General features: G+C 41.7%; 2 protein-coding genes across 6 annotated transcripts; one reads left to right on the top strand and one right to left on the bottom strand.

Annotated features, from left to right (window-relative positions):
• Window positions 1-397: 397 nt before the first annotated feature.
• On the top strand, window positions 398-24336 carry gpx7 (glutathione peroxidase 7). 4 transcript variants are annotated; one of them, XM_079658689.1, is made up of 4 exons: window positions 477-615; window positions 750-903; window positions 7849-8110; window positions 23834-24336. In XM_079658689.1, exons 2-4 carry the CDS (start codon window positions 811-813, stop codon window positions 23995-23997), a joined length of 519 nt encoding a protein of 172 aa, XP_079514815.1. In that variant the 5' UTR covers window positions 477-615; window positions 750-810; the 3' UTR covers window positions 23998-24336. The 4 variants fall into 4 exon arrangements, with proteins under 4 accessions (XP_079514814.1, XP_079514815.1, XP_079514816.1 ...); XM_079658690.1 differs by having other exon boundaries at window positions 482-615; window positions 764-903; XM_079658688.1 differs by lacking the exon at window positions 750-903 and having other exon boundaries at window positions 398-615.
• Window positions 9136-16458, bottom strand: LOC307047660 (uncharacterized protein). 2 transcript variants are annotated; one of them, XR_013810519.1, is made up of 6 exons: window positions 15343-16458; window positions 13811-14888; window positions 13303-13471; window positions 11442-13206; window positions 11215-11355; window positions 9136-10763 (listed from the first exon to the last, which is right to left on the bottom strand). XR_013810519.1 is itself a non-coding variant. In XM_079694750.1 (5 exons), exons 1-3 carry the CDS (start codon window positions 13938-13940, stop codon window positions 13080-13082), a joined length of 426 nt encoding a protein of 141 aa, XP_079550876.1. In that variant the 5' UTR covers window positions 13941-16458; the 3' UTR covers window positions 9136-10763; window positions 11215-11355; window positions 11442-13079. The 2 variants fall into 2 exon arrangements, 1 of the variants encoding a protein (XP_079550876.1); XM_079694750.1 differs by having other exon boundaries at window positions 13811-16458.
• Window positions 24337-24751: the final 415 nt, after the last annotated feature.

Here is a 24751-nt window from a genome sequence, read left to right as displayed (position 1 = left end):
AAAAAGTGTACTTTTTCATAATATAGGCCTACAGGGACTCTTCAAAAACAAAGTAACACCAATGATTGTTTTTTTGACAAAAAAATGCACATTTAAAGTATTAATTCAATATTTAAATTGTTGTAATTAAACAAAAAAGATCACTGGAAAAAATCTATGTTGAGTGCATACTTTATTTACAAAAATTCCCCCTTACATTGTAATGACATTTGTCATGATATTTTATAAAATGTTAGAATTTCTCTGACTTAAACAACAACAATTATGTTTACAGTGCACTGGTTGCAACCATTGACTGCTTGTGTAAAAGAGCCCAATACAAATCCTTCAAAGAGTCTTTTATTTTGAAAGTCAGCCGGAAGCAGAGCAGGAAGTGGTGTACTTCCGGTCTGTAACTTGACCACGGTCCCCAGCAGACACTACAGACCCCTGCAACAGGAGTTTGGAGAAGTTGTTGTGTTGGCACTACAGTTTGACTAAAAGATGCTTCCCGGAGCGCTCGCCGTGCTGCTGACTCTTTTCAGCCTCACTGAGAGCAAACAGAAAGACTTGTATACATTTAAAGTAGTCAACAGCAGGGGGAAGTTAGTCTCCCTGGAAAAATACCGGGGTTCGGTAAGTCTTGCTCTGAAAAGATCAATATTATATCGGTACTGTGTAAAGTCTTTGCTCTAACGGTCTCTCTGCATGTCAACCGGTTGCGTTAATGAATGTTGCATGGGAATGTTTTCTTTATTTTTCCCACTAAGCATTTCTTTATTAGATACTAACACACTGCTTCAGCGGATCAGTCTGACTATCCTGCTCGGGATGTCCCATCATGTAGCCCCGCTAGCCTACGTGGCAACAGGCCTGCGGAGCCCCTGCAGCTGCAGAGCTCCACACAGCTTTCATTCACTCCAGGTACGGATTAGTGAACCAGATCATCTCTAATGATCTCCCTACAACGAAGTGACGTATTACACTGCCTGTCACAACTGTGGATTTTTTTTATTTAGACTGTCTGATTGTGGGAAGCATAGTATTTACATCTCTTATAGCTAAGGATCAATACATTTTTATCTTATCTAATTGTATAGGAAATTACTACATCTTCTAACTGAGTTTATTTTAATTTCATATTAAAAACTTCTAAATGAAAAATTGTACATGAATGAAAATAAAAACATATACTAGAGGATGATGAACAATGTGTCAACAAATAGTGAAAGTATACTTTGCATATTATTCCCAAACTACAGAGAAACAAATTTAAAAAAGACGTAACACCATTTTTGGCATGATATAAATAGCAAAAGTACACTTTATAACGGTGGGCGACAGGTGCAAACGTGCTACAAGGGCCAAAAACATTTCCATTTGGAGTAACGCACTGCAGCTTCAGAAACTATGCTAATATAAAAACAAAAACATCAAGATAAAATGAGGTAAAATCGATCTTTATTAATCCCCTTGGTGAAATTCAGGAGTTTAAAGCAGCAACAGAGTGAAAAACAGGACAGTACGGATTCACACAAGGTTAAAAAAAGGTTAAAACAAGATATCAAAACAAGGTAAAACGTTGATGATTTGAACCAACATATATACATTTCGGAGTTCGGATTGTTAGATATATTTATTTTATGTAAGTATGCAGATATGACTGCAGGTCAAATTCATTTGTCATCAAGCGTTTAGGACACTAAATGCGCTCTACAAACGAAACACTGCAAATCAAATAACGCCGCATTGGGCTCTTTGCACCTGTCGGCCACCATACTTAAAGTTTGTAATATAAATAATTATTTCATAATACATCAATGAATACAAAATTAATAAATAAAACAGGAGGGAAGAAGATTAAGGGTAGAGGGTTAGGGTTAGGGTTAAATGAACTGATACTTACAGATTCTCACAATTACCATACCTAGGAACTTATACCGTATTTCAAATAATAGCAGTGGTGGAAGAAGTACTTAGATTTTATACCAAAACAAAAAAAGAACATAAAAAAAATTACACTCTTACAAGTATGAGTCCTGCATTTAAAAAAAATCATATTTAGAAAGTAAAAGTACAAAAGTATTGGCATCAAAATATACTCAAGAATAGTATCAAAAGTAAAAGTACACCGTCAGATATATTTAATTACTCTTATTGATACTCTATTGTGTCTATCACAGGTGAATCTAATTTTAAGTACTTTATATACTGCTACTGCATAGGGCTGCTCAATTAATCGTATTTTAATCTCAATTATTACATTACATTACATTTAGCTGACGCTTTTATCCAAAGCGACTTACAATAAGTGCGTTCGACCAACGAAATACAAACTTGAAGAAAACAGAATCATATAAGTACATCAGGTTTCATAGAGCTAAAACATTTCAAGTGCTACTCAACTGGCTTTAGATAAGCCAGTCCTTTATTAGTATATAAGTGCTTTGTGAGTAATTCTATTGATCAAAGTGGAGTTGAAAGAGATGAGTTTTCAGTCTGCGCCGGAAGATGTGCAAGCTTTCTGCTGTCCTGATGTCAATGGGGAGCTCATTCCACCATTTTGCAACGATTATGAAAACAACATAATCGAAATAAAAAGATTATTTCATTTTCTTTTTAATGATTATTTATTTAAAAAAATGAATAATTTTTTTTATTGGTTTTTCAATTGAATTATACTTAAAGTTCAGGGTGATCAACTGTTAAAAACATACTACACATTTTTTGTTAAATGGATAATCGTTTTTAATAATCGTGATCTCAATTATTGACCCAAATAATCGAGATTATGATTTTTGCCATAATCGAGCAGCCCTACTACTGCATATCTATACCGATACTGATTTTGTACTTATTATTATTTGTTGATTTTTATTTTTGTATTACATTATCTGAACCTGTAAGGTGGCAAGATAAATGTAGTGGAGTAAAAAATACAATATTGGCTTCCAAAATGTAGTGGAATAGAAGTATAAGGTAGCATTAAAAGGAAAATAATCAGAGTAAGTACCTCAAAATTATACTTGTACTTAAGAACAATACTTGAGTAAATGTACCGAATTAAATTCCAACACAGATACATAGTATCAGTGGCGTTTTTATATGTACAAAACTGGTGGGTACGAACAACTTAGATATGTATAAGCTTCTGGTGCTTTTTTATACACGTAAACAAATAGCTGTAGGCTATCCATGGTTCCGATAGAGGGGGCGAGAAGCCGTGAATGAAGAACACGGAGCAACACTGTCAGCACATACATTTACGTACACAGCGTGGGGATGTCATATTGTAATGCACCTTAGTACATGGAGTAAAGGGCACCATCACAAAGCAATACTTAACAATAACAACAAGTGTAATGCTTCAACATTAGCAGTGTAGTTTTTACAATACACGTTCATTTTGACAGCAGAGAGAGGGGCTAGATCAGAGCTTGCCCCACATCGCTCAACACGGCTCAATGCGACTCAATAGGCACACTGTAGACACTGATCAGCGGACTAACACAGCAATGTACAGACAAATCAGATGACTAAACATGATCTTAAAATATATTTGAAGATATATTTTTTTGCATATTATTGGAATTATTAATTTAATTGCCCCTAATGACGAGTGGCCACTGCATAGTGTGTACTTTTGTTGTTTTTGTTGATAGTTTGGTTGTGTATATTATATTCTGTGTAATGCACATAACTTCATGAGGATATTCATGATAACACTAGATGTCAGCACCAGATGATGGGATGATCAAACTGTCAGTCTGTAGTCCAAATAAAATAATGCATGTGCTTGCGTTTACAGTTCTAAGCTGCTCTTGTGATTGACTGTAAGCTGAAGCATGGAGCTGAAACATATGACACTTATTAACTTGCACTTAAGGCCCAGATACACTGGCCAGTCATCTGAGAAGTCGCCGACGCCGACTGTTGCGTCGCCGGGCTCTCCTGCGTATATGCCGACTTCGCGCACTGGAACACACCGCAAATCCGAGCCGAGCACGTATGAACTGCGTATGCGTGAGTGGCAATAACTCTCCTTACCAGCAGGCGGCGGTATTGTGTATTCATCATTCAAAAGAGGCAACAACCGGAAAACAGAGAAGAAGAACAGACTCCGTGATATAAACAAACAACAAATAGCGTTTTTCTTTCCATTTTCACTCTCGTCCATTGAAAACATGAACGAACAGGAGCTCTATAAACCGATGAGTTGAAATAGCCGTCCGTGTGTGTTCCATCTTCCATTTTAAATCATTTGTTTACCTCCCTCACTTCCGTTAACGCTTCTCATGCACTGATTCGCTAGCTGAACAGCCAATCAGTGTTATCCCTTTGTCCGACTTCCGGTGGTGTTCCCGACGCCGATTCAACATGTTGAATCGGCAAGAAAAGGCGTCAGGTCGGCAGAAAAGACCCGACGGTGCGGCGCACACCACTCCGAATAGGGCGTGCCCACGCTCATGTTCGGCCTGACTCCCATTTACTGCCGATTTCGGGCCGGTGTATCTGGGCCTTTAAGCCCCTGTGACAGATATATTATCAGAATCCGCTTCTGTGTAAATGGGCTTACATAGACAAAGAAAGATGAATATGTTTTATAAAAGAAGCAAAAAATAGTGCTATTATTTGTTTTTAAGACTATTTAAAAGAAAAAAGAAAAAAAGAAGACAATATTTATTTTTGACGGCAAGGGAAATTTGCAGCAAGCACAATAGGGACGTCTAAAAATATATTAATATTGTAGACTATAAAAAGAGTGCGTGTGTAACATGTACGTCAGGGCTATTCAATTGACGGCCCGCGGGCCAAATCCGGCCCCCGGATGATATTTACTGGCCTTTTGAGTATAATGTTAAAAAAAATTAAAGTTTAATAACAATTTTTTTTTAATTTAACTTTTTTTTTTTTTGGGCCAGAGTGCCTTTATTCCTGAGAGGGTGTTACATTGAGAGATAGAGGGGAAGACATTGCCTGAAAACTTTGGCGGGCTCGGGTTTCGAACCCACCTACTAGCAACTCCTGTCCTTTATTGCGTCTCTGCGCGCGTCCTCGCGGCTCGCGCTGCCCTTCACTACAAGCTCGCGCACCTTCGACGGTTTCGCGCCAATGGTACGATTAATCAAACCTGGTCAGCATAGTTGGATATCAAAATGTCTCTTTTTACGTTAAAACAACGAAAGGTTGACACCGAAAACCGGCAATTCAACAGCGAGTGGAAAGAGAAGTACTTGTGTGTAAATGTCAGTGGGAGGCCCGTGTGTTTAATCTGCAATGAGGGTTTATCGGTGTGTAAAGAGTACAACTTGAGAAGGCATTTTAAGACAGCTCACACCAACTTTGACGCCAATTTTCCAGCGGGCTCTGATGCTCGCCACCAGAAGATTTTGGGGCTAACTTCGTGCTATGACCAAAGACGTAGCTCCCTGTTTCGGGCTTGCACTGACCAAGAGAGAGCTACCGCAGCGTCCCTACGAGTGGCCTGGATATTAGGCAAAAAGAAAAGGCCTTTTACGGACGCAGAGACAGTCAAAGAGTGTATACTTGCATCAATTGAGGAAGTGGTTGCAGATGAGAAAATCAGAAAAAGCATTATTGACTCAATTAAGAACATTCCGATTTCTGACACGTCAAAATCAAGGAGAGTGGAGACCCTTGCATCGGACGTTTTTGAGATTCTCTTGGACAAACTGAGAAAGGCGGAGGTTATGTCGCTAGCTATTGATGAATCCACTGACAGCAGCGATGTTGCACAGCTGTGCCTCTATGTTAGATTTTTTGATGGTGAGTGCTTTCGGGAGGATCTACTTGGATTAATTCCTTTGGATGGACACACGACCGGTGAGGTGATGTTCCACAAAGTGGTTTTGTTTTTCAAGGAGCACAAGTTGGGATTGGATCGTATTAACATGCTTGTAACGGATGGGGCCCCTGCGATGTCGGGCCGAACACAGGGACTGTCCGCTAGGCTGGCAGATGTGGCTCCACAGCTGAGATCGCTTCATTGCCTCATCCACCAAAGCCTCCTGTGCGCAAAACTGAGTGGTGAGTTAAAAAACACAATGGACTCTGTCATGGCGATTATTAACTTTATTTGTTGTAACTCCAGTTTACAGCACCGCCTTTTCCGCCAGATGTTGTCAGACATGTCAGCTCGATATAATGATTTGCTCATGCACAGTGACATTAGATGGCTAAGCAAAGAGAACGTCTTGAAACGATTTTGTGAACTTAAGGAGATCATGGTGTTTCTCCGCAATTCAAAACATAAAAAAGCCAACGCCTTTCTGTGTCTGATAGAGAATGATGAGTTTTATGCTGCTGTTTGCTTTTTGAGCGACATTTTCCAACATCTGAACCAACTCAATTTGGAGCTGCAGGGCAGAGATAAAATGGTTACACAACTTGTGGAGAGACTCCATGCGTTTCAAAAAAAGCTCACACTTTTTTTTGCGGATTTATGTCCAGGCAAAATGCTCCATTTTCCAACACTGCGCACTGCAGGTTTACAAATCACCGAGGTGATGACTGGATTTATGGACGCATTGAAAACCAACTTTGCCGCGAGGTTTGAACATTTCAGTCTCCCGACTGAAGTGATGAGATTTGTGAAGGACCCTTTCTCTGTGAATGTAGAGGGGGAGTTTGCACTGAAAGCAAAGGAGCTAATTGTGACATTAAATGAGGCGTCTTTACAACTCGAACTCATTGACATTCAGTCATCAGATGACCTGTGACAGTCATTTCAGCTGGCAGGTTCTGAAAAGTTCTGGACTCATGAAGTCAGCCACGAGAAATTCCTCACAATGTTTGGCTCGACTTACACGTGCGAATCGGCATTCTCACACATGAATGCCATAAAAACTAACAATCGAGCATCCCTCACTGACCAGCATCTGCATCACTGTATGCGTATTGCCATGACAACGTATACTCCCGACTTCCCTGCTCTTGCTAAATCGAAAAAATGCAATTTCTCTCATTAGATGGTATATATTGCCAAGTTGGTTGCATACTGTATGTCAGTTATCACTATGTTAATCAAAAAAGGTTTGAGTTTTAAAAGGCTGTATGTTGTGGTTTGGTAATTAATACAAGTCTTTTGATAATTGTTTTTGCTTTTAATTAAGCAATTGATGTGGTATGGCTCACTTGTCTTTATTGTTATTATACCATAATATGCACTGTTGTTTGTGTATGGCCCTAAATTGCTATTTTGTGTGAATTATTCGATCATTTAATCTAAATCTAATGATGTTGGTTATATTAGCTTCACATGTACTGAGTTCTGAACTTGCCATTTATAAAGGCCTTGGGGCTATGTTTGATTTAATTAAACAAAATATATGCACTCCACTATGCTGTTGTAGTCATTTCATTTCATACCTTTATTTATGCAGTTGAATCCCATTGAGATCATTGAACTCTTTTTCAAGGGTGACCTGCTGTAGTATTTACTGTATCTGAAGCTCTTAATATGATTGCTCATATTTCAAGCAATTTTCTTCCCGGCCCCTTGCTTTGGATCATTTTCATCAACCGGCCCCCATTCCAAACTAATTGAATAGCCCTGATGTACGTGATGATACTTTATAGCGCTCAGGAGTCAATTTCTTATGGCATGTTGGAAAAAACTAAATGATACAGTCTTGGCTCCGCACAAAGCAGTTTGATATAAAACAGAAAATATACTTTGTATTTCTTTGCACTTATGTGACATAAACACAAGCTAACAAAACTAACACATTATGTGAGTATGTTCTGCACACCTGCTCTCTTTTAAGTTTGTAATCAGCTGTATGTTGAACCCAGTTTTTTGTTATTTTGTGTCAAGACCGTTACTGTTTTTTGTTACTGTGGTGTTAGGTGTCCCTGGTGGTGAATGTAGCCAGTGAATGTGGCTTCACTGAAGAACACTACAAAGACCTGCAGCAGATCCAGAGGGACTATGGGCCATATCACTTCAATGTTCTGGCCTTCCCCTGCAACCAGTTTGGGCAGCAGGAGCCCGGGAGCGACAAAGACATCGACAGCTTCGTGCGCAGAGTCTATGGAGTCTCCTTCCCCTTGTTCAGTAAGATAGCTGTTGTCGGAACCGGAGCCAACAATGTCTACAAATATCTCGTCGGTGAGTGAGATGTGGTGTGAGTTTGTTCTTGCATCACATGTATATATTTTCTTTACTTAGCAGCTGAGCCTGAAAGAAAACCAGGTTTATAATATCTGTGGAACCCAGGGCCGGACTGGGACAATAAGTCAGGCTGGGAATTATACACCTAGCCAGGCCACTACCAGTTTCTTTTTGTGCCATTTTGCTGGATTTATTTGTGAATATTTACAGCGTTGCTGCCCATAGTTATAGTAGTTTAAAAGTCCCATGTCATGCTTTTCCGGTTATTACCCGTCCCCTTGTGTGTTATGAAGGTTTTTCTGCATGTAAACGGTCTGCAAAGTCACAAACCCTCAAAGTACACCCTGTAGCGAGAACAACTCTTCACACAGAAAATACCTGTCTATACTGCCCCAGAACGCCTCATTGGAGATTTCTCTTTTTCCATTTGTTCCCGGAACCAAAATGGACCAATCCGCGGAGCTCCTCACACACCAGTCCCTTTAGCGTACATTTTCAACTAACAGGGAGTCCCATTGACTTGCATAGAGCTCCCTGGTTGGTAATAGATGAGTTGGGATCGTGGAGAAATGCTCTCCGCAGACCCAGTTCCAGTTTGGAAAATTGCACAGTATAAATCTATTTTAGTAGAAATGGCCAATAATAAACATATGGACTGGGGTTACTATTTAAATAAATGTGCAAATGTATTTGGGAACCTATCCATGTGAACAAAATTGGGGGTGGTCCTCAAATCCTCTAGGGGGGTCCGGGGGCATGCCCGGTAAGATTTTTATTTTTTATTTTGGAGTTAAATGCATCAATCTGGTGCACTTTGAGGGGGAAATAAAGAGACTACACCCATATGAAACAGAACTGTATACAATAATCATAAAATCATAAGAACATGGCCATAACCAATAACATACCATATCCAAAATAATTTCTTTTTTAAAAAGTTGTTTATTTATTTATTTTTGGTTCATTTATAGTTGTGAGTGTGTCTGGGATCCTGAAACAGCCTCACCTGTCTTCCTCCTCTCCCTTCTTTCCTCCCTGCTCCTCTTGAGGCAGCAGCAAATTAGCTCTCAACAAGTTTTAAAAGTTTATCTTACCTTTTTTCACCTTTTTTCACCTTTTTAACATTTCTTTCTTTTTATTCATGCATATTTTACTATTCACTCCCCTCTCAAATGGAAATATGTGTTTACATAAATGGTGACCAAACCGTTTGAGACCCACTGAGATAACTTAGACTAATCTAAACACCCAGAGAGTCCTTAACCTCACCAGAGCTGTAGTTATCTCTCTCAGTCTGACAGCAGAGGACTCTCCCTCCACCTTGTTGTTGAAACAACTCCTTATATCTGTTAGAGCAGCTAGCTAACCAGATGTTAACAACAACAATTCAAGTAACCGTTGCACATTCTCTCTCTCTCTCGCGCTCGCTTGTGCCACAAATACACACACCCTCCCGAGCTTGAATGACACACAGGGATCAATCGAGGGCTTTGATTTATGATCGGTATGGAAGTGGCCATGTAGGCAGGCCACATCATGTAGACAGACAGTCACCCGCTGTGAGGCAGACCCGCATTTGCGCAGCGTTGCGTTCACAATACATAAAAAAAAAAAAATCAGCTGGCCACTTAACAGGCCAGACCATCGGGAATCCTCTCGGTCCTCCCGATGGCCAGTCTGGGCCTGGTGGAACCTGAAGGATTGTGTTTCAGAAATGACACGATTAACAGAACTTGGACTGTATACTCAGCATTTCTAAAACCATATTACACAAGTTTTGCAATGTTTACCACAGAAGAGGGTTTTATTTGTCCGACCGGGAAAATAACGATCAACGAGAGGGATCAAACACTGTAAAAAATGTTTTGTTATTTTTACGGTAAAAAACTGGAAGCTGTGGTTGCCAGAACTTTACCGTAAAAAATACGGTAGAACTTTATGTACTATTACGGTAAAAGGATATCAGTACTGCTGAATTTACGATTAATGTTTGTTTTATTCCATATTTTACCATATAAATACAGGTTTTTACCACTGAAAGAAACACCTTTTTGCCATAAAATGAACATGAAAATACTGTATGAATACCATCTAAATAAAGTTTTTGCCATTAGATTAGACTGTGTTTCACTGTGCAGTCAACAGTCTGTAATATAAATTCCCGTAATATGCCGTACAAATAAAGGTTATGCCATGAAAAATGACAGTGGTTCCCTGTACAATTAACAGTCTGTAATAAAAAATACTACTTTTCCCCATATAAATTCCCTTAAAATGTCGTACAAGGAAATGCTGTGCTGTGAAATTTGACAATGCTTTACTGTAAAATAATCAGTTTGCAAAATACAATACTACTTCTTCCTATATAAATTCCCTTACAAAAGCAGTACAAAAAAAGGTTTTGCCATGAAATATGGTTTTATTGTGAAATTAACAGTATAATGTAATGATTTCACTTCTAATACGTAAAATCCTCTCTTGGTCCATAGTCAGACAGAAGTCCAAAGTTTTTGATAGTCCATTAAAAAGATCAGCAAGCAGTCAAGGGGTTTCCAATGTGTTGCCCTCCTGTAGCTGTTGAGGCAAGGGAGCAGCATGTGGACATCGAGGGTCCCACCAGGGTGGGTGGAATGGATCGGGAACCCAGGACCTATAACACCAGCATCAGGGAGAGAGCAGAGAGAAAAATCACAGGATCAAAAGTCGTTTCATTTACTCTTAAGTAGTGGTGGGATATATTATATTGCAAAACCTTTAGATCACAATATTTTTATAATTTTGGACTGTAACAATATACAGCACATCTTAGTATTCTGATTTTTCTGGTAATTCAATTTGAAAATGGTTTATAAATGAAGGGACTCTCAATAACCTATTTACATTTTCACTATAGTAAGTCCTGTCATGGGTTATATGATTACATGATATATTGATATAGACTCTGCTAGCAGTTGGAGTAATGTCACTTTGCTGACGGTAACATCCCCCCAAACCCTCAGTATTAGTTCATCTCTAAAGAGCACAGTATATACCACTATACTAAAGTCAATATTTACTGAAAGCATGCATGATAGAAAACCTGTTTGTGTGTAATCACTCACCATAAATGTCCTGACTGAATGTAGAAACAGGTCCACATTGAAGGATCAGGGAGGAGAACTTCAAGCAGCAGGAGAACGCTGAGTGGAACTTGGTAGTTTGACTGGGACCAGCCCTAATGATGGTGCAGCCCTATCAATGCCCTAACAAGTGAGAAAAGAAAGTCAAAGAATACATTGTAATATAAACAAAAACAATAATTTACTCTCTCTAGACTTGTATCTCTTACCTGGAAAGGTATGTCAAGAAGAATCCAGTTGAGGACTACTGAACACGTTTGGCTTGGCCTATTGGAAGGGAAACAATACTTTAGACGCAGAATACAAATCTGATGTATATATTTTAAATATGCAGCCAACTTACCAGCTCAGTTCTTTAATGATGCCATCAGAGGAAACAGAACTGGCCTGACTTGAGTATTTTCATAATCATTTCTTCTAAAACAAATGATCGACTGAACCACCTACACTGTTCAATATTGTAATAGTACAAATACCCAACCCATACATATGTTATACTCTGCATACTTACCAAATGCACATATATGCTGTTCATACTCTACAGACAACCCTACATTCGCACTCTTTTGTATATTGTAACTCTCCACTGTCCATCATATTGTATTGCATTGTGCTGTATTACCTACACTCCTGCATTTATCTATATTTGCACTTCTGGTTACATGCTACTGCATTTAATCGGATGTGTACCTTTACTCTGCAATGACAATGAAAGTGAATCTAATATATTCTAAACTTAACAAGTTTTCTGAGCGCAAATTTATGTTTTTAAATTGCTCATTGTACCTAGCAGCCGCACAAAAAATGTCACATCTCACATTTTAAAATAAAGAAAAGCTTTATTTCATTGCTGTTAAGCAAAGGTTTTGGATTTTTGCTTTTCACAAAAACGACTACCTCGATGACTAACGGCCCGTCCACACACAGGCATGAAAAAAATCTTGAAAAATCTTGATGCTGGGCGTGTCTGAAGCTTGCCGATTTTTTGCGAGTAACGCGACCAACAACCAATCACATGAATCTCCCGCCCCCGACATACAAAGCAATAGCAATGTTAAAACGAAGTAAACTGGATATAAACTCCCCAAACAGGCGAAAACCTACCAGTTTCACCCACTGTCTCTGCCACCTCCCTCCATGCCTGGTTCCTCCGGTTTGTATCCCGGTAAATAGTTCTGGTCGTAAAGAACCGGGTGATTTGCTACCGTAATTTCTCGTTTGGAATATGAGGAAATGAACTGCGTTCTGGCTCTCCCAGCTTGCACGCGGTTTGATTGGCTAGCGCTTGTACTGGCGGGATTTGCATAAACGGGATTTGATTGGCTGATGCCAGCATCGAAAGCATTGGGAGCATCAAAAGTTGAACATTGCTCAACTTTTGATGCTCACGATGCTTGCAAAGCCATGCTCCGCTCCCCACAATGCAGTTCGGCGAAGATTAAAAATCTTCTACGTCACCCATGCTTGCAAAGCCATGCTCCGCTCCCCACAATGCAGTTTGGCGAAGATTACAAATCTTCTACGTCACCCCATTCAAGTGAATGGGCGAAGCTTTGAAAGATTTTTTTCATGCCTGTGTGTGGACGGGCCGTAAGAGTTCCAAATTCCTAGAACTATCAAGTTCGCCTGAACTTGTTTGCAGCACAAAACTATTGACCTCACTCAGTAAAGCTGAACATGTACTGTGACTTTACAAACTATACCAGACACTTTTCCAAGGAAAAGTTTACATTGGCTTTCAGAACTAACAATTCGATACAAATTTAACAAATATCTGCAGTACAGTACACCTTAACACATTGTTCCAAAGCACCCAACTCTAAAGGGTTAGGGTTAGAAGGGTATGTCTATATCCACTCATGGTCTGCAAGGTCTGCAATCAGAGTGAGGACTCTGGGATTGACTGGGAGTACTTTCTTGTTTTTCTTCCACTCGACTTTGGTTCCTCTCTCAGGATTTATTGAGAAGACACGCCTTCATGAAAAATACATATATTAATTCACAAAAAACAATTGAGTGCTGAAATAAAAACTTGTATTGTTAAATACAATAACAACAAAGAAATTGTACCTTTGGAGGTACTCAAGTGTTGAACGTAGTTCCACTGTGTAGTGAATGTTGAAACAGTAGTAACTCCCGAACATCAGGCAGAAGGCAGACGTGAAGGAAGTGATGTGGTCGTTGACAACCTCTTGGTCGATGCTCAACATAAACGTCCCAGCAGCAAAGCAGGAGGACCCTGAAAAATTTAAGAATACAAAAAACAAAACAAACAAATAAACTTCCATAACAAAGGCATCCATGTCAGCCATTGACTAAACATACAATGGTGCTTATTACATTCAACAAGGGCCATCAAAAAACAACCAAAACTGATAACGGAGTTGGTTAAAACCATACTGCTGCCTTGAATTCTGCTATTGGCTGACCTTGGTATCAGGTAAAGTAATGGTCAGTATCGTTATATGGGCTGCAACATAACCTGGAACTAAGTAAGCCAGTAGTACAATTGTATTTCAGTACACTAGTAGATTTATTCTAGAGGGTTTGGTTGCACTTTCAGTGTTTGTTTACTTACCACACACAATAATGCAGGGTGTTGCCGGCAACTTCTCCATCTGAACCTCTTGGGCCAGGCATGTGTCCTCGACAAAATGGAACAGGTTCTCCTTTTGCTCACCAAAAAGAGCCAGTAAGAGACATACCATCTGTATGATGTCTTCTGAACAACCATCCGACTGACCTCTCTCAGTCTAAAACTTGATCAGAGCATCCAGGACTTGCTTGTTTTTTGGTGCAGCAACACTTTTGAGGAAGTCTAAGAGGCGTCTACCCTTTTTGTCCACGTTGGCAAGGAACGACTCCATCAGACTCACACCTGTAAGTTCTTGGAAGTGTGCTGGCATACCACCTTCCCTGAACAAAAAGGGCCACTCTTGGCCAAGTGTGTCGATGCTTGTCCCCTTGTTGATGTACACACGCTGCGTGTAATAGGTGGACTGTACTAATGTTCTCACATCGTCTGTATTGTAGTTTATCTCTTCAAACACATTCTTCATCTTTTCTTTTTTTTCTTGCTGACTCTCCACAGTCTCGGAGAGTGGCAAATGTTTCGGCTCCCAGTTGACGCAGCAGCCATACGTGTCTTGAACACCGGATCTTTTTTTTGCTGGAACTTCCTCTGTGTCATAATCATCTGATGTGGCCTTGCGTTTAATTATTTTTGGTGTGTTGGGTCGTTTAACATTTTCAATTCGTGCTTGGAGTTGCTTTACCAGTGAATGGTATCCAGGTCCAACAACATCACCCTCGATGACATCCTGTAAGGATTTTGGATACTTGGCCACCATTATTTTTGCCTATCTCTGTAGTGTTGCGTTTGGCTGGATTATTAGACACCTTCATAATCTCCAAGACCACAATCCTTACCATCTCTCGGCGTAGTCGCGGACTCGGTCTTCTCTGCCTTTCCAAACTCTGCAGTAACTCTTCAGGGAACTTTTGCCATGATATTTGGAAATTGTCTACCTAGTTTGGCACAAAAGCGGAACAGGCTCCCGGGGACGAGGTGGTTGTGGATGATGCTGGTGAGGGAAAGGACGGAGTGGAACAGACGGACACCAGAGAGGGACAGGCTGAGGTTGGAGTGGTTGAGTCTGTAACAGAAGAACAAAGGAGATTAAAAAACATTAAACCCTGAATGATATGCCTGTCACAATGTGTAGAGGAGAGCTTGAGCCAAATACACAACAAAGCAAGTTTTCAAACAAACAAGTATCTTTACTTACAAAACTCAAAAGGGCATAAAAGCAGCCAACCAGGAGGTAACACAAGGGGTGTGAGCAGTGACACAACGAATCACATTGTTAAACAGCAACCAAAATACAGGAAAGGGAAGTCAATAACACACGAGCAACAAGGAAATTAACACACACACAAGACTACAAAGTAAAAGTCCTAGAACACAATGAAACTAAGGAAAACAAACCCGAAACCATGACAATGCTACTCTGTTGAAAATGTAATGTATCATTAAATAACTATATAGTTTGTGCTCTGGTGTGATGGCAATTTAATGTTATGAAACTGTATTCATTTCAATACACTTACTGTTCTGGGCCCAGGCAGCAACAAGTCTTCTGGCTTGGATTGGCTTCAACACCAGCAGCAGGTCTGCTTCTGTAACGTACTGCAGATCATCTGTGGTCCCTGCACCAAGTGCCTCCAAAGTATCTACTACTGAATTGAGAACTGCTACAGGAAGATCTGGAAAAACTGCAGTAATGGCACTGCTTATCTTCTGTATCTCAGCCATATCTATCAGATACATAAAAACAAAAAAGAATTTGGAAGATTCTGGAAAACATCTGACATCTAAGAATCTACTCTGACATTACACAGTGCTTCAATGGGACTATCTGGTATCCATTTTTCATGTAAGATGATAATGGCCACATGTCGATCAGTTCATTAATGTGTAGGCATTGCAATCTTCAACTTTCGTTTTTCACTGAGTACATGTTGCAGAAATTGCAGAACCATCTTTCACTACAATGAGGATGAGTTCACCAAACTCCACTTAGTCATCATTCCTAGTGACAACAAATTGGCCCTTCTTGTATGTTATTCCATTATATTGCACATCTACAGGAATCTTTGCATTTATTTCAGTGAAGCAAAATTGTAAGACTGCATCTTGAACTTGTTCACTGTTAAGCTCGGAGTAAAATGGTGATCTGTCTTTTATTTGCAAGGCTGGAGAACTTACTGACCCAGCTGAAAGATAGGCCTGAAACATCTGATGTCTTTCTGAAAGAGTGAGACACAGATTTTTAAAATTCTTCAAATGCCTTGCACACCTTTTTAAAGTAACTATGTTTGCTCTCAAAGAGCATAGTCCATAATCGCATTAGTGGGCCAAATTTTAGAATCAATCCTGGATAGTGCCGTAAATAATGATGTTTTGGTCTCAAATTTTTATCTGGAAACAGTGCCTTCCTGGATTCTAAATATTCCTGAATGAGAGCATCCAGGTAAGTAACCTGAGGCCTCGACATTTTCTGAGCACAAATCAAGTCAGCTATGTCTTTCAGTTGTAGAGTTAATTGCCAAACATCATCCTGTGGCTCTTGCAATCTGTCTCCAATTATTAGAGGCAAGAGTCTTAAAAAATTCCAGTTCTGTACAGCCTGACCAGAAAGTCTTAGTGTTTTAGGACTGACCTCACATGGCTTGGAGGAAGCATCTGTGGTTCTATATTTGAACTGCTTAATGCACCTGTTAAAAATAGAGTATGTGAACCATCTCTTTTTCTTAACAAAATATCTCAGATAAAGTCCAACATCATAACTCTCTTATGATGTTGGACTTTATCTGAGATATTCTTTTGACACCCTCAAATATGTCATGGCCAAGACATGGGGGCAAACCAGGCAGACAAACATCAAAGTGGTTCAAAGAGTTAAACACTGACCGGAACTTCCTTGAACATCTGTCACATCCTCAGTCTCCAAACGATCAACTGCAGCCCTGTAATTTTCAGTGGTGCGCTCTGGTCCACATGAATTTGGGTCATCACCGCAAAATTGAGTTCGAGAAATTAGACAGTATCTGCAGAAATATTTTGAGAAACTGACATTTTCAGTAAATCCACCAATGCAATGCGAGCCCAGGTTGTCTCCAGCAATGCAGTAAAGAGTCCCTTTAACGACAGTTTCATCTGCCATTGTTATCCCATTCTCCTCCAGTATTTTCAAGTCAGCCAGCAACTCTGAGAAAACCTTGGCATGGCCAAATTCTTTAAAGTCCTTCTCTCTACACAGCAAAACCAGCTGCATGTGATCAACATTTGATCGAACATGAGGGGGGAAATTTAGTAGTGAGAAGTACACAGCCAAAATGTTGTGCTTTTCTTTTGCAGAACCCAAAGGGTTCACCACCTCAGATGCATCCTGGTATAAGACCAGCTTAAGACAAGTTGGGGTTTCCTGAAAAAAAGGTGTTGGATTTAAACACCTTACCATCACAGCTGTCACAGAGAACATCTGGTATGGAGACATCATTAGAATCTCCCGACATGAGACCCTGCCAAAAATCTGACCCTAGCATATTCTTCAAAGTGTTTAACACAGGAACATAATATGCAAATCTTTCTATTCTGTTCTCATCTCTGCCTAAAAACACCCTTTTGGGCTCAACATATTTAAACACTTCTCTAAAGCACTTGGCTCGAGAGTAGGCTGTTCTCATAGGCCCTGTGTGGCAAGCTGAGAACAAGTCAGATTCCTTCACTGTATCACAGATTTTTACAATGTCCTCATCCGATACTGGCAAATCTTTCAGAAGCAAGTTTAATCTATTCAGAGTATATGTCTGTCCCAAAGTATCGTAACGTGTCCCCAATGTATATTCTGAATCTCTTCAACAATGTTCTGAATTGTAGATTCTGGAATAAGATGTTGCCCCTGCAATTTTATGTAAAACATACACACATTTCTGTGGTACAAGTCACTGAAATTACACATGTCCCCAACAGTGTCTTCATCATCTGACATACTGGCAGTTTCCTGTATGGTAGTGGCACTCTGCTCACTTGTAGAAGGACATGCATTTTCGAATGAGCCGCAAATCATATTTACAGAACAATGTCTGTGTTTTCTGGACAAATGGGAAGTAAACAAAGATTTTACAGTAAAGACACTTTTGCATCCTCTCACAGGACACTTCACAAGACGCCCCTCTGCTATGTGCTCCTTCAGGTGTGCAACCAGCTCTTTGACTCCGTCACACTGGCGTTCACAAAGTGAAACTGCACATTTTAACGTTGCTAAAGCCATATCCTGAGCAACCGACGATGTGCCATTATGGTGGCGATAGAAGTGAGACTTTAATGATGCATATCCAGAAAACACCTGCTTACAATCAATTCCAACACACTTGAAAATACAACGAGGTTCATTGCGGTGGAGTTTGCAATGTACAACATACGCCTTAAGAGACTGAACAGATTCTCCACAAATGCAACAGGAATACATGGTCAAACAGGCATATAATAATAATAATAATAAATGGGATTTATATAGCGCTTTTCTAGACCCAAAGACGCTTTACATTATGAGTCAGGTCGACAAACAAAACCACAAACAAAAACAAAAAACAAAACAAAAACAGAAAAGCAGTCAGGAGGATGTTGGTTCAGAGGGGGGAGGGGTGGGTTTAAGGATAAGCAGAGTTGAAAAGGTGGGTTTTGAGACGGGACTGGAACAGGGTGAGGGAATCAGACTCACGGAGGTCTTGGGGAAGGGAGTTCCAGAGCTTCGGGGCTGCCACAGAGAAGGCTCTGTCCCCGAAGCTCCGGAGTTTGGCCTTGGGGATTGAGAGCAAACCGGCTGAGGTGGATCTGAGGGACTGGGGTGGTTGGTAGAGGATGAGGAGGTCAGTGAAGTAGGGGGGGGCCAGATGGTGGAGGGCTTTATAGGTGAGGACCAGGAGTTTGTAGTGAATGCGGTGTGAGGCGGGAAGCCAGTGGAGTTCTTTGAGGACCGGGGTGATGTGATGCCATGATTTGGTGTGGGTGAGGAGTCTGGCGGCTGCGTTCTGGACACGCTGGAGTCTGTTGAGAGATGTTGTGCTGATGCCGAAGAGGAGTGAGTTGCAATAGTCAAGGCGGGAGGAGATGAAGGCGTGAATGAGTCGCTCAGCTGCGGGGCGGGTGAGAGAGGGACGGAGTTTGGCGATATTGCGGAGGTGGAAAAATGAGGTTTTTACAACTTGGCGGATGTGGGGGTCGAGGGAGAGGGTGGGGTCGAATATGGTTGCGTGCCTGGGTGGAGGGGGAAACAGGGGTGCCATCGATGGTGAGTGTCAGGTTGGGGGTTTTGCTGAGGGTGGATTTGGAGCCGATGAGGAGGAGTTCAGTTTTATTGCTGTTGAGTTTGAGGAAGTTGTGTTGCATCCAGGATTTTATTGCAGTCAGACAGGATTCGATGTGTGTGAGAGGGGGGTTGTGGGGGGATTTGGTGCTGAGGTAGATCTGTGTGTCGTCACCATAGCAGTGAAAGTCCAGGTTGTGATGGCGGAGAATCTGACCAAGGGGGAGGATGTAGATGATGAAGAGGAGGGGGCCGAGTACTGAACCTTGGGGAACACCTTGGGTGACTGAAGCTGTGGTAGAGGAGTGATTGTTGAGGGAGATGAAGTAGGATCTGTCGGAGAGGTAGGACTGGAGCCACCTGAGTGCAGTACCTTCGATACCGATATCCCCTAGTCGGGTAAGCAGGATGGTGTGGCTCACGGTATCGAAGGCTGCACTCAGGTCAAGGAGGATGAGGATGTTGAGGGAACCGGTGTCAGCAGAGGTGAGGAGGGAATTGAGGACTTTGATGAGTGCCGTTTCTGTGCTGTGGTGAGGACGAAAACCAGACTGAAGGGGTTCAAAAAGGTAATGTTTTTGGAGATGGCGGTGGAGTTGTTTGGAGATGATGCGTTCTATTGTTTTAGAGAGAATGGGGAGGTTGGAGATGGGGCGGTAATTACTGAGGGAGGAGGGATCCAGACCGGGTTTCTTGAGGATGGGAGTGACAGCAGCAGTTTTGAAGGCAGAGGGAACGGTTCCTTGGGACAGGGAGGAGTTGAAAAGGTTGACAATGTAGGGGAAAAGGACGGGGAGGCAGGACTTCAGAAGAGGGGTGGGTAGAGGGTCAAGCGAGCAGGTTGTGGGTTTGGAGGAGCTGATCAGTTGGAGTATTTCAGGGGGGGTAACCAGAGTGAACTGGGAGAGAATGCCGTGGGGAGGAGGGCTCGGGAGGTCAAGGGAGATGGAGGGAGGAATTGTGGCGGTGGATGTTGGGGGAGATGTTTGTGTGTCAGATGCAGCGGATAGGGAGTGATTAATGGCAGTGATTTTGTCAGAGAAAAACTGGAGGAATGAACTGCATGTGGAAGTGGAGGAAGAGAGGGTGTCAGCACGGGGTTTGAGGAGCTTGTTGACGGTGGAGAAGAGGGTCCTGGGGTTACGGGAGGGGTTGATGAAGATGGTGGAGAGGTAAGCAGATTTTGCGGCATTGAGGGCGTCTCTGTCGGTAGCTCGATGGAGTTTGTAGGAATCATGGTGAACTGTGAGGGACGATTTCATGGTTAGGCGTTCAAGCTGGCGGCCGGTTTGCTTCAGTTTACGGAGTGCAGGGGTGAACCAGGGTGAGGAGGTTTTAAAAGTGACATTTTTACTTTTGAGGGGGGCCAAGCTATTGAGGGAGGCAAGTAGGGTTGAATTAAGGTGGTTGAGTTGATCATCGGGTGAGCTGAGGTTCGAGTCCAGGGGGAGAGTAGAGGATAGCAGGTCGGAGAGGTGCTGGGGATCAACAGAGCGTAAATTACGGAAAGTGATGTTCCTGGATGGGGGGGGGGGGCGGCGGACGGGGGAGGCGGTGGTGAACTGTATGAGTTTGTGGTCAGAGAGGGGAAAGGGGCAGGGGTGGAGGTCGAGTACTGTGAGGTTGGTGGAGCAGACAAAGTCAAGGATGTGTCCTTTATCGTGGGTGGGGAAGGTGACATGTTGTGGAAATGAGAAATTGTCCAGAAGGGAGGAAAATTCAGAAGCGTATTTGCAGGTGGTGGAGTCCATGTGGATGTTAAGGTCGCCGAGGAGTAACAGACGTAGGGAGAGGGATGAAGCAATGGTTAGGAGTTCAGTGAGATCAGAGAGGAAGGAGGGGTGTGGTTTAGGTGGGCGGTAAATGAGGATAACTGTCAGTGAGGGAGGGGTTTTGAAGGCGAGAAATTCGAAGGATGGTACTGAGGGGAGGGTGAGTTCTGTAGTCCGGATGTTCTGGTTGTAGATGACAGCCAGCCCACCACCACGGCGTGAGGGGCGGGGTTTAGTGATGTAATTAAAACCAGGGGGGGATGTTTGATTAAGCGAGAAGAAGTCATTGGGTTGTTGCCAGGTTTCAGTGAGCAGAAGGAAGTCGATGGATTTGTCCAGGATGAGTTCATGAAGGATGTGGGCTTTATTGTTGAGTGACCGTATATTTAGAAGGGGAAAATTGGTCAAGTGGGGGGTTGTAGGGGTGGTGGCAGGCTGGAGAGGTATGAGGTTGTCTAGGTTAGCAGCGCGGGGGTGGGCATGAGAGGGGGGGCAGTGGAGCAGAGGAGGGGGCTTGATGGTGGGGAGAAATGGCTTGTTATATGTGTTGGGAGGCGGAGGGGAGTGGGATCCGCTCCAGGTATTCCGTGCAGCTGGGAGTGTAGGTGAGCGGGGGAGAGTGTAAGAGAAGCAGTAGGAGTTGCGTTCTGATGAAGCGTCAGGTGTGCAACAGTGCGTTGCGTGGAGCAGATGGATGCAATGGATTGTCCGTGCTGAAGGTAAACAAAACTGCGGCGGGTGCTTCGGTGAATGTAGCGGGGTCGACGAAGGAGTCCAAGATGTCTGATGACTGAGATGGAAGACGGAGTGGAGGAGTTGGTCAATGACAGCAGCTGTGAGATGGAGTATTTCAGCATGATGACAGGCGGAATGGCTGGGAGCAGTGTGATGGCAGCGATAGCAGCGATAGCAGATAGCAGCAGATAGCAGCTAGCGGGCTAGCTAGGTTCACAGAGGTGGAGGATTGTTGTGGAGACGAGGAAGATCCACAACATGGCAGGAGGATGTGAGCAGCGGGACGGGACAGATGCACCCCAGAGATGAAGGCAGGAGGCAGAGAGAGTCCACGGTTGTTGCGTGGGACGGAGACAGACAGTAGGCGATGTAGCAGATAGCAATAGCCACCCGGCACAATGATTGCTACGTGAGGGCAGCCGGCTACAGCCAGCAACGGAGGCAGAAGTCCAAAATAAGTAAAACAATTTTTTTTAAAAACAATGTGCATTGCATTAAAGATGTGTAAATGCAGGGCAGTGGTCCAATTCGAAAGATTGAAGAACGAATGGTAGTTGAGGGTGATAGAGGGTGACAGAGGCGGAGAAGCGGCGAACAGTCAACGCCAGCGTCCTCTCCAGCAGCGAGAAAAATCCACCATAAAACTAACAAGTAGCCTGAAATATGTCCAGGCATGCCTAGGATCGGGCACAACGTTTTTGTTTGCAAGAGCCACAAAACACAGAAAATCTCGTTACCACATTTTTTTTACCATGTCTCAGAAAGAGGTCTGAACATTATTAGCCTAGCACTACACTTAGCCTAGCTGCGACACAGGAGCGGCACATCAAATAGGCAACCGTTAATGTTTCAATTCAAGCGCCCTTTCTGTCCACAACCTCCACTCAAATTTGACGGGCAAAAATTGACTTCACCTTACCGTATTAACTGAAGCTGCAACAACAAGCCGACAAGCTGCAACGTTCAGACAAGTCCAGAATAATCAGACGAAGTACCTGCTGGAGAGTAGTTCAAATCACTTCGACACAAGAGCGACACATCAGAGAGGCAACCGTTAATGTTTGAATTCAAGCGCCCTTTCTGTCCACAACCTCCGCTCAAATTTGACGGGCAATGGCATTTTAGCCTGAAATGTGTCCAGGCATGCCTGGGAACGGGCACCACTTTTTTCAAAGCACTTTTGCAAGAGTCACTACACTCGGACAATCTTGTTACAAAAAAAAAAATTAAATTCATCAATCAATTTACCCCTTCTCGCAAAGACGTCTGAACAGTATTAGCCTAGCTAAACATTAACTATACTTTGGTGTGCGACCAAAGCTGCGCAAACTCATTCATAATCGAAATAATCATACGAAAATACGAGTACGAGTTTACGGTCTTTTACTGTCGTGGTTTGACAGTTTTACACCGTAAAATCTACAGCCATTTTTTACAGTGTGTATGACACAGCATTAAAAGTATTAAGATACAGAGAGCTAAGAAATATAGAGAGGTGCAGGAATGAGTCCAAAAACCCAGAAATGATTTAGCATTTTATAACTTCCGGTCCCTCTTCTCGAAGTGAACGTCTTTCTGAATGTGTTCATGGCTTAGAGGCCTGAAATAAGTTCTGTGGTTAACACAAGTTAAACAACATAAAGTACTGGAGTTGTAGCCCACTCATGAATGTACATATGTGTCAAAAAAACTATAACTGCTTACAAGTCACTAAATAAACTGACGAAACGTGGATGTATAAAAAGAACTTGATCTAGCGTTGGAGGTGACCGTGACGTGGAGCTTATACTGCTGATCGAAACTTGTGATGTATCATAAACGTGTGTTAGCTACATAGCTTATTATCCTTGCTATGCTAACTTTCGGGTCATCATTACAAATACATCATCACTGCACCACTCTATATAAGCAAAGAATAACAGGGAGGAAAGAAGACAAACAAAACATGTCAGACAGAAAAAGGAACAGGAAGTAAAACAATTAGAGGAGATTAAGAGGAGGAAGAAATAAGTACATCAAAATAAAAGGAAGTGGTCAAATCTGCCTATAGAAGCTTCGTTGAAATGTGTAAAAAAGGACAAGAAAAAAATCTGTTAAAACAAAAGGAATGAATAGAAAACAAACTATGAAGAAGGGCAGGAAGTGTCTCTAGGCTGAGGCTAAGAAATTACAATGTATTAAAGAGACAATGTTTTAAATTGTGAATGCTTTTATTCATTGCAGAGTCTTCTGAAATGGAGCCTGACTGGAATTTCTGGAAGTATCTTATTGATGTCGACGGCAAAGTGGTGGATGCATGGGGACCAAAAGTTTCAGTGCGAGAAATCCGACCTAAAATAGCTGAAATGGTGCGACAGATAATCCTAAAGAAGAAGGAAGAGCTTTAGATATGATCTGTCACATGACCCTTTAGTGTGTGGGTTAGATTTACATGCGTTGGTACATGAACCAAAGAGATATTTCGCTGGTAGATTTGGACCTTCTTTGAATATTCAATTATATCCAAGTAACATGGCCAAAGCAAATTCTACATGCCTTCTGAAGGCACTGCTGAAACACCACTATGTTTTTATATTTAATGTCAAATTTCATATCAGATGGATGATATTTAAAGCTGCAGCCTTAAGCAAAATTACTTCTATCCTTTCTGTTAGATATGTTGATAATGTTTTAGATTTTGTATTAATTCTAATTTGTTGAATAAACTTAAACTGTGATGAGTGAAACCTTGCTATTGTCACTGTTTTATTGAACGGAAATGTTCAGAACACAAATATTTGGCACTTTTCTTAAGAAGAGAAGAAGCCAAATGCAGAGTCTGAGGCAGGAAGGTTTTATACAAATACTTTATTAAACCTATTATATGAACTATGCAAAACTGGAATTTTTTCATGTCATTCATTCAGTCTCTTTTTAGTTTGATCCAGTCGTCACGTTTGATTTAATCATACATATCCCGGCCTGCATGAACTCATCACCTCTGTTCGAACTTTAAACCTAATTTATAAATCCCAAAGGTATTACTGTTTAAATTATAGACTAAGGGGAGAGGATGGTTTAGTAATAATTATTGTACTACACACTGATATACAGTTATACTTGGAGCAGCGCATGGATACTCACTGTACTACATACAGTTCT

This window comes from Notothenia rossii (assembly GCF_949606895.1).
Source record: "Notothenia rossii genome assembly, chromosome: 1".
Taxonomy (NCBI): domain Eukaryota; kingdom Metazoa; phylum Chordata; class Actinopteri; order Perciformes; family Nototheniidae; genus Notothenia; species Notothenia rossii.
The sequence above is the reverse complement of the archived record's forward strand: the minus strand, read 5'-3'. Positions and strand labels throughout refer to the sequence as shown.

Excerpts from the sequence above, each read along its gene's own strand:
- gpx7 (XM_079658687.1), top strand. The coding sequence starts at position 688 with ATGTCAACCGGTTGCGTTAATGAATGTTGCATGGGAATGTTTTCTTTA. Across the intron at positions 904-7,848 it reads ACAGCTTTCATTCACTCCAG|GTGTCCCTGGTGGTGAATGT; the intron begins GTACGGATTAGT and ends CTGTGGTGTTAG. Across the intron at positions 8,111-23,833 it reads TGTCTACAAATATCTCGTCG|AGTCTTCTGAAATGGAGCCT; the intron begins GTGAGTGAGATG and ends TATTCATTGCAG.
- LOC307047660 (XM_079694750.1), bottom strand. The coding sequence starts at position 13,940 with ATGGTATGTCTCTTACTGGCTCTTTTTGGTGAGCAAAAGGAGAACCTG. Across the intron at positions 13,472-13,810 it reads ACCCTGCATTATTGTGTGTG|GGTCCTCCTGCTTTGCTGCT; the intron begins GTAAGTAAACAA and ends TAAATTTTTCAG. Across the intron at positions 13,207-13,302 it reads ACACTTGAGTACCTCCAAAG|GCGTGTCTTCTCAATAAATC; the intron begins GTACAATTTCTT and ends TTTTTCATGAAG.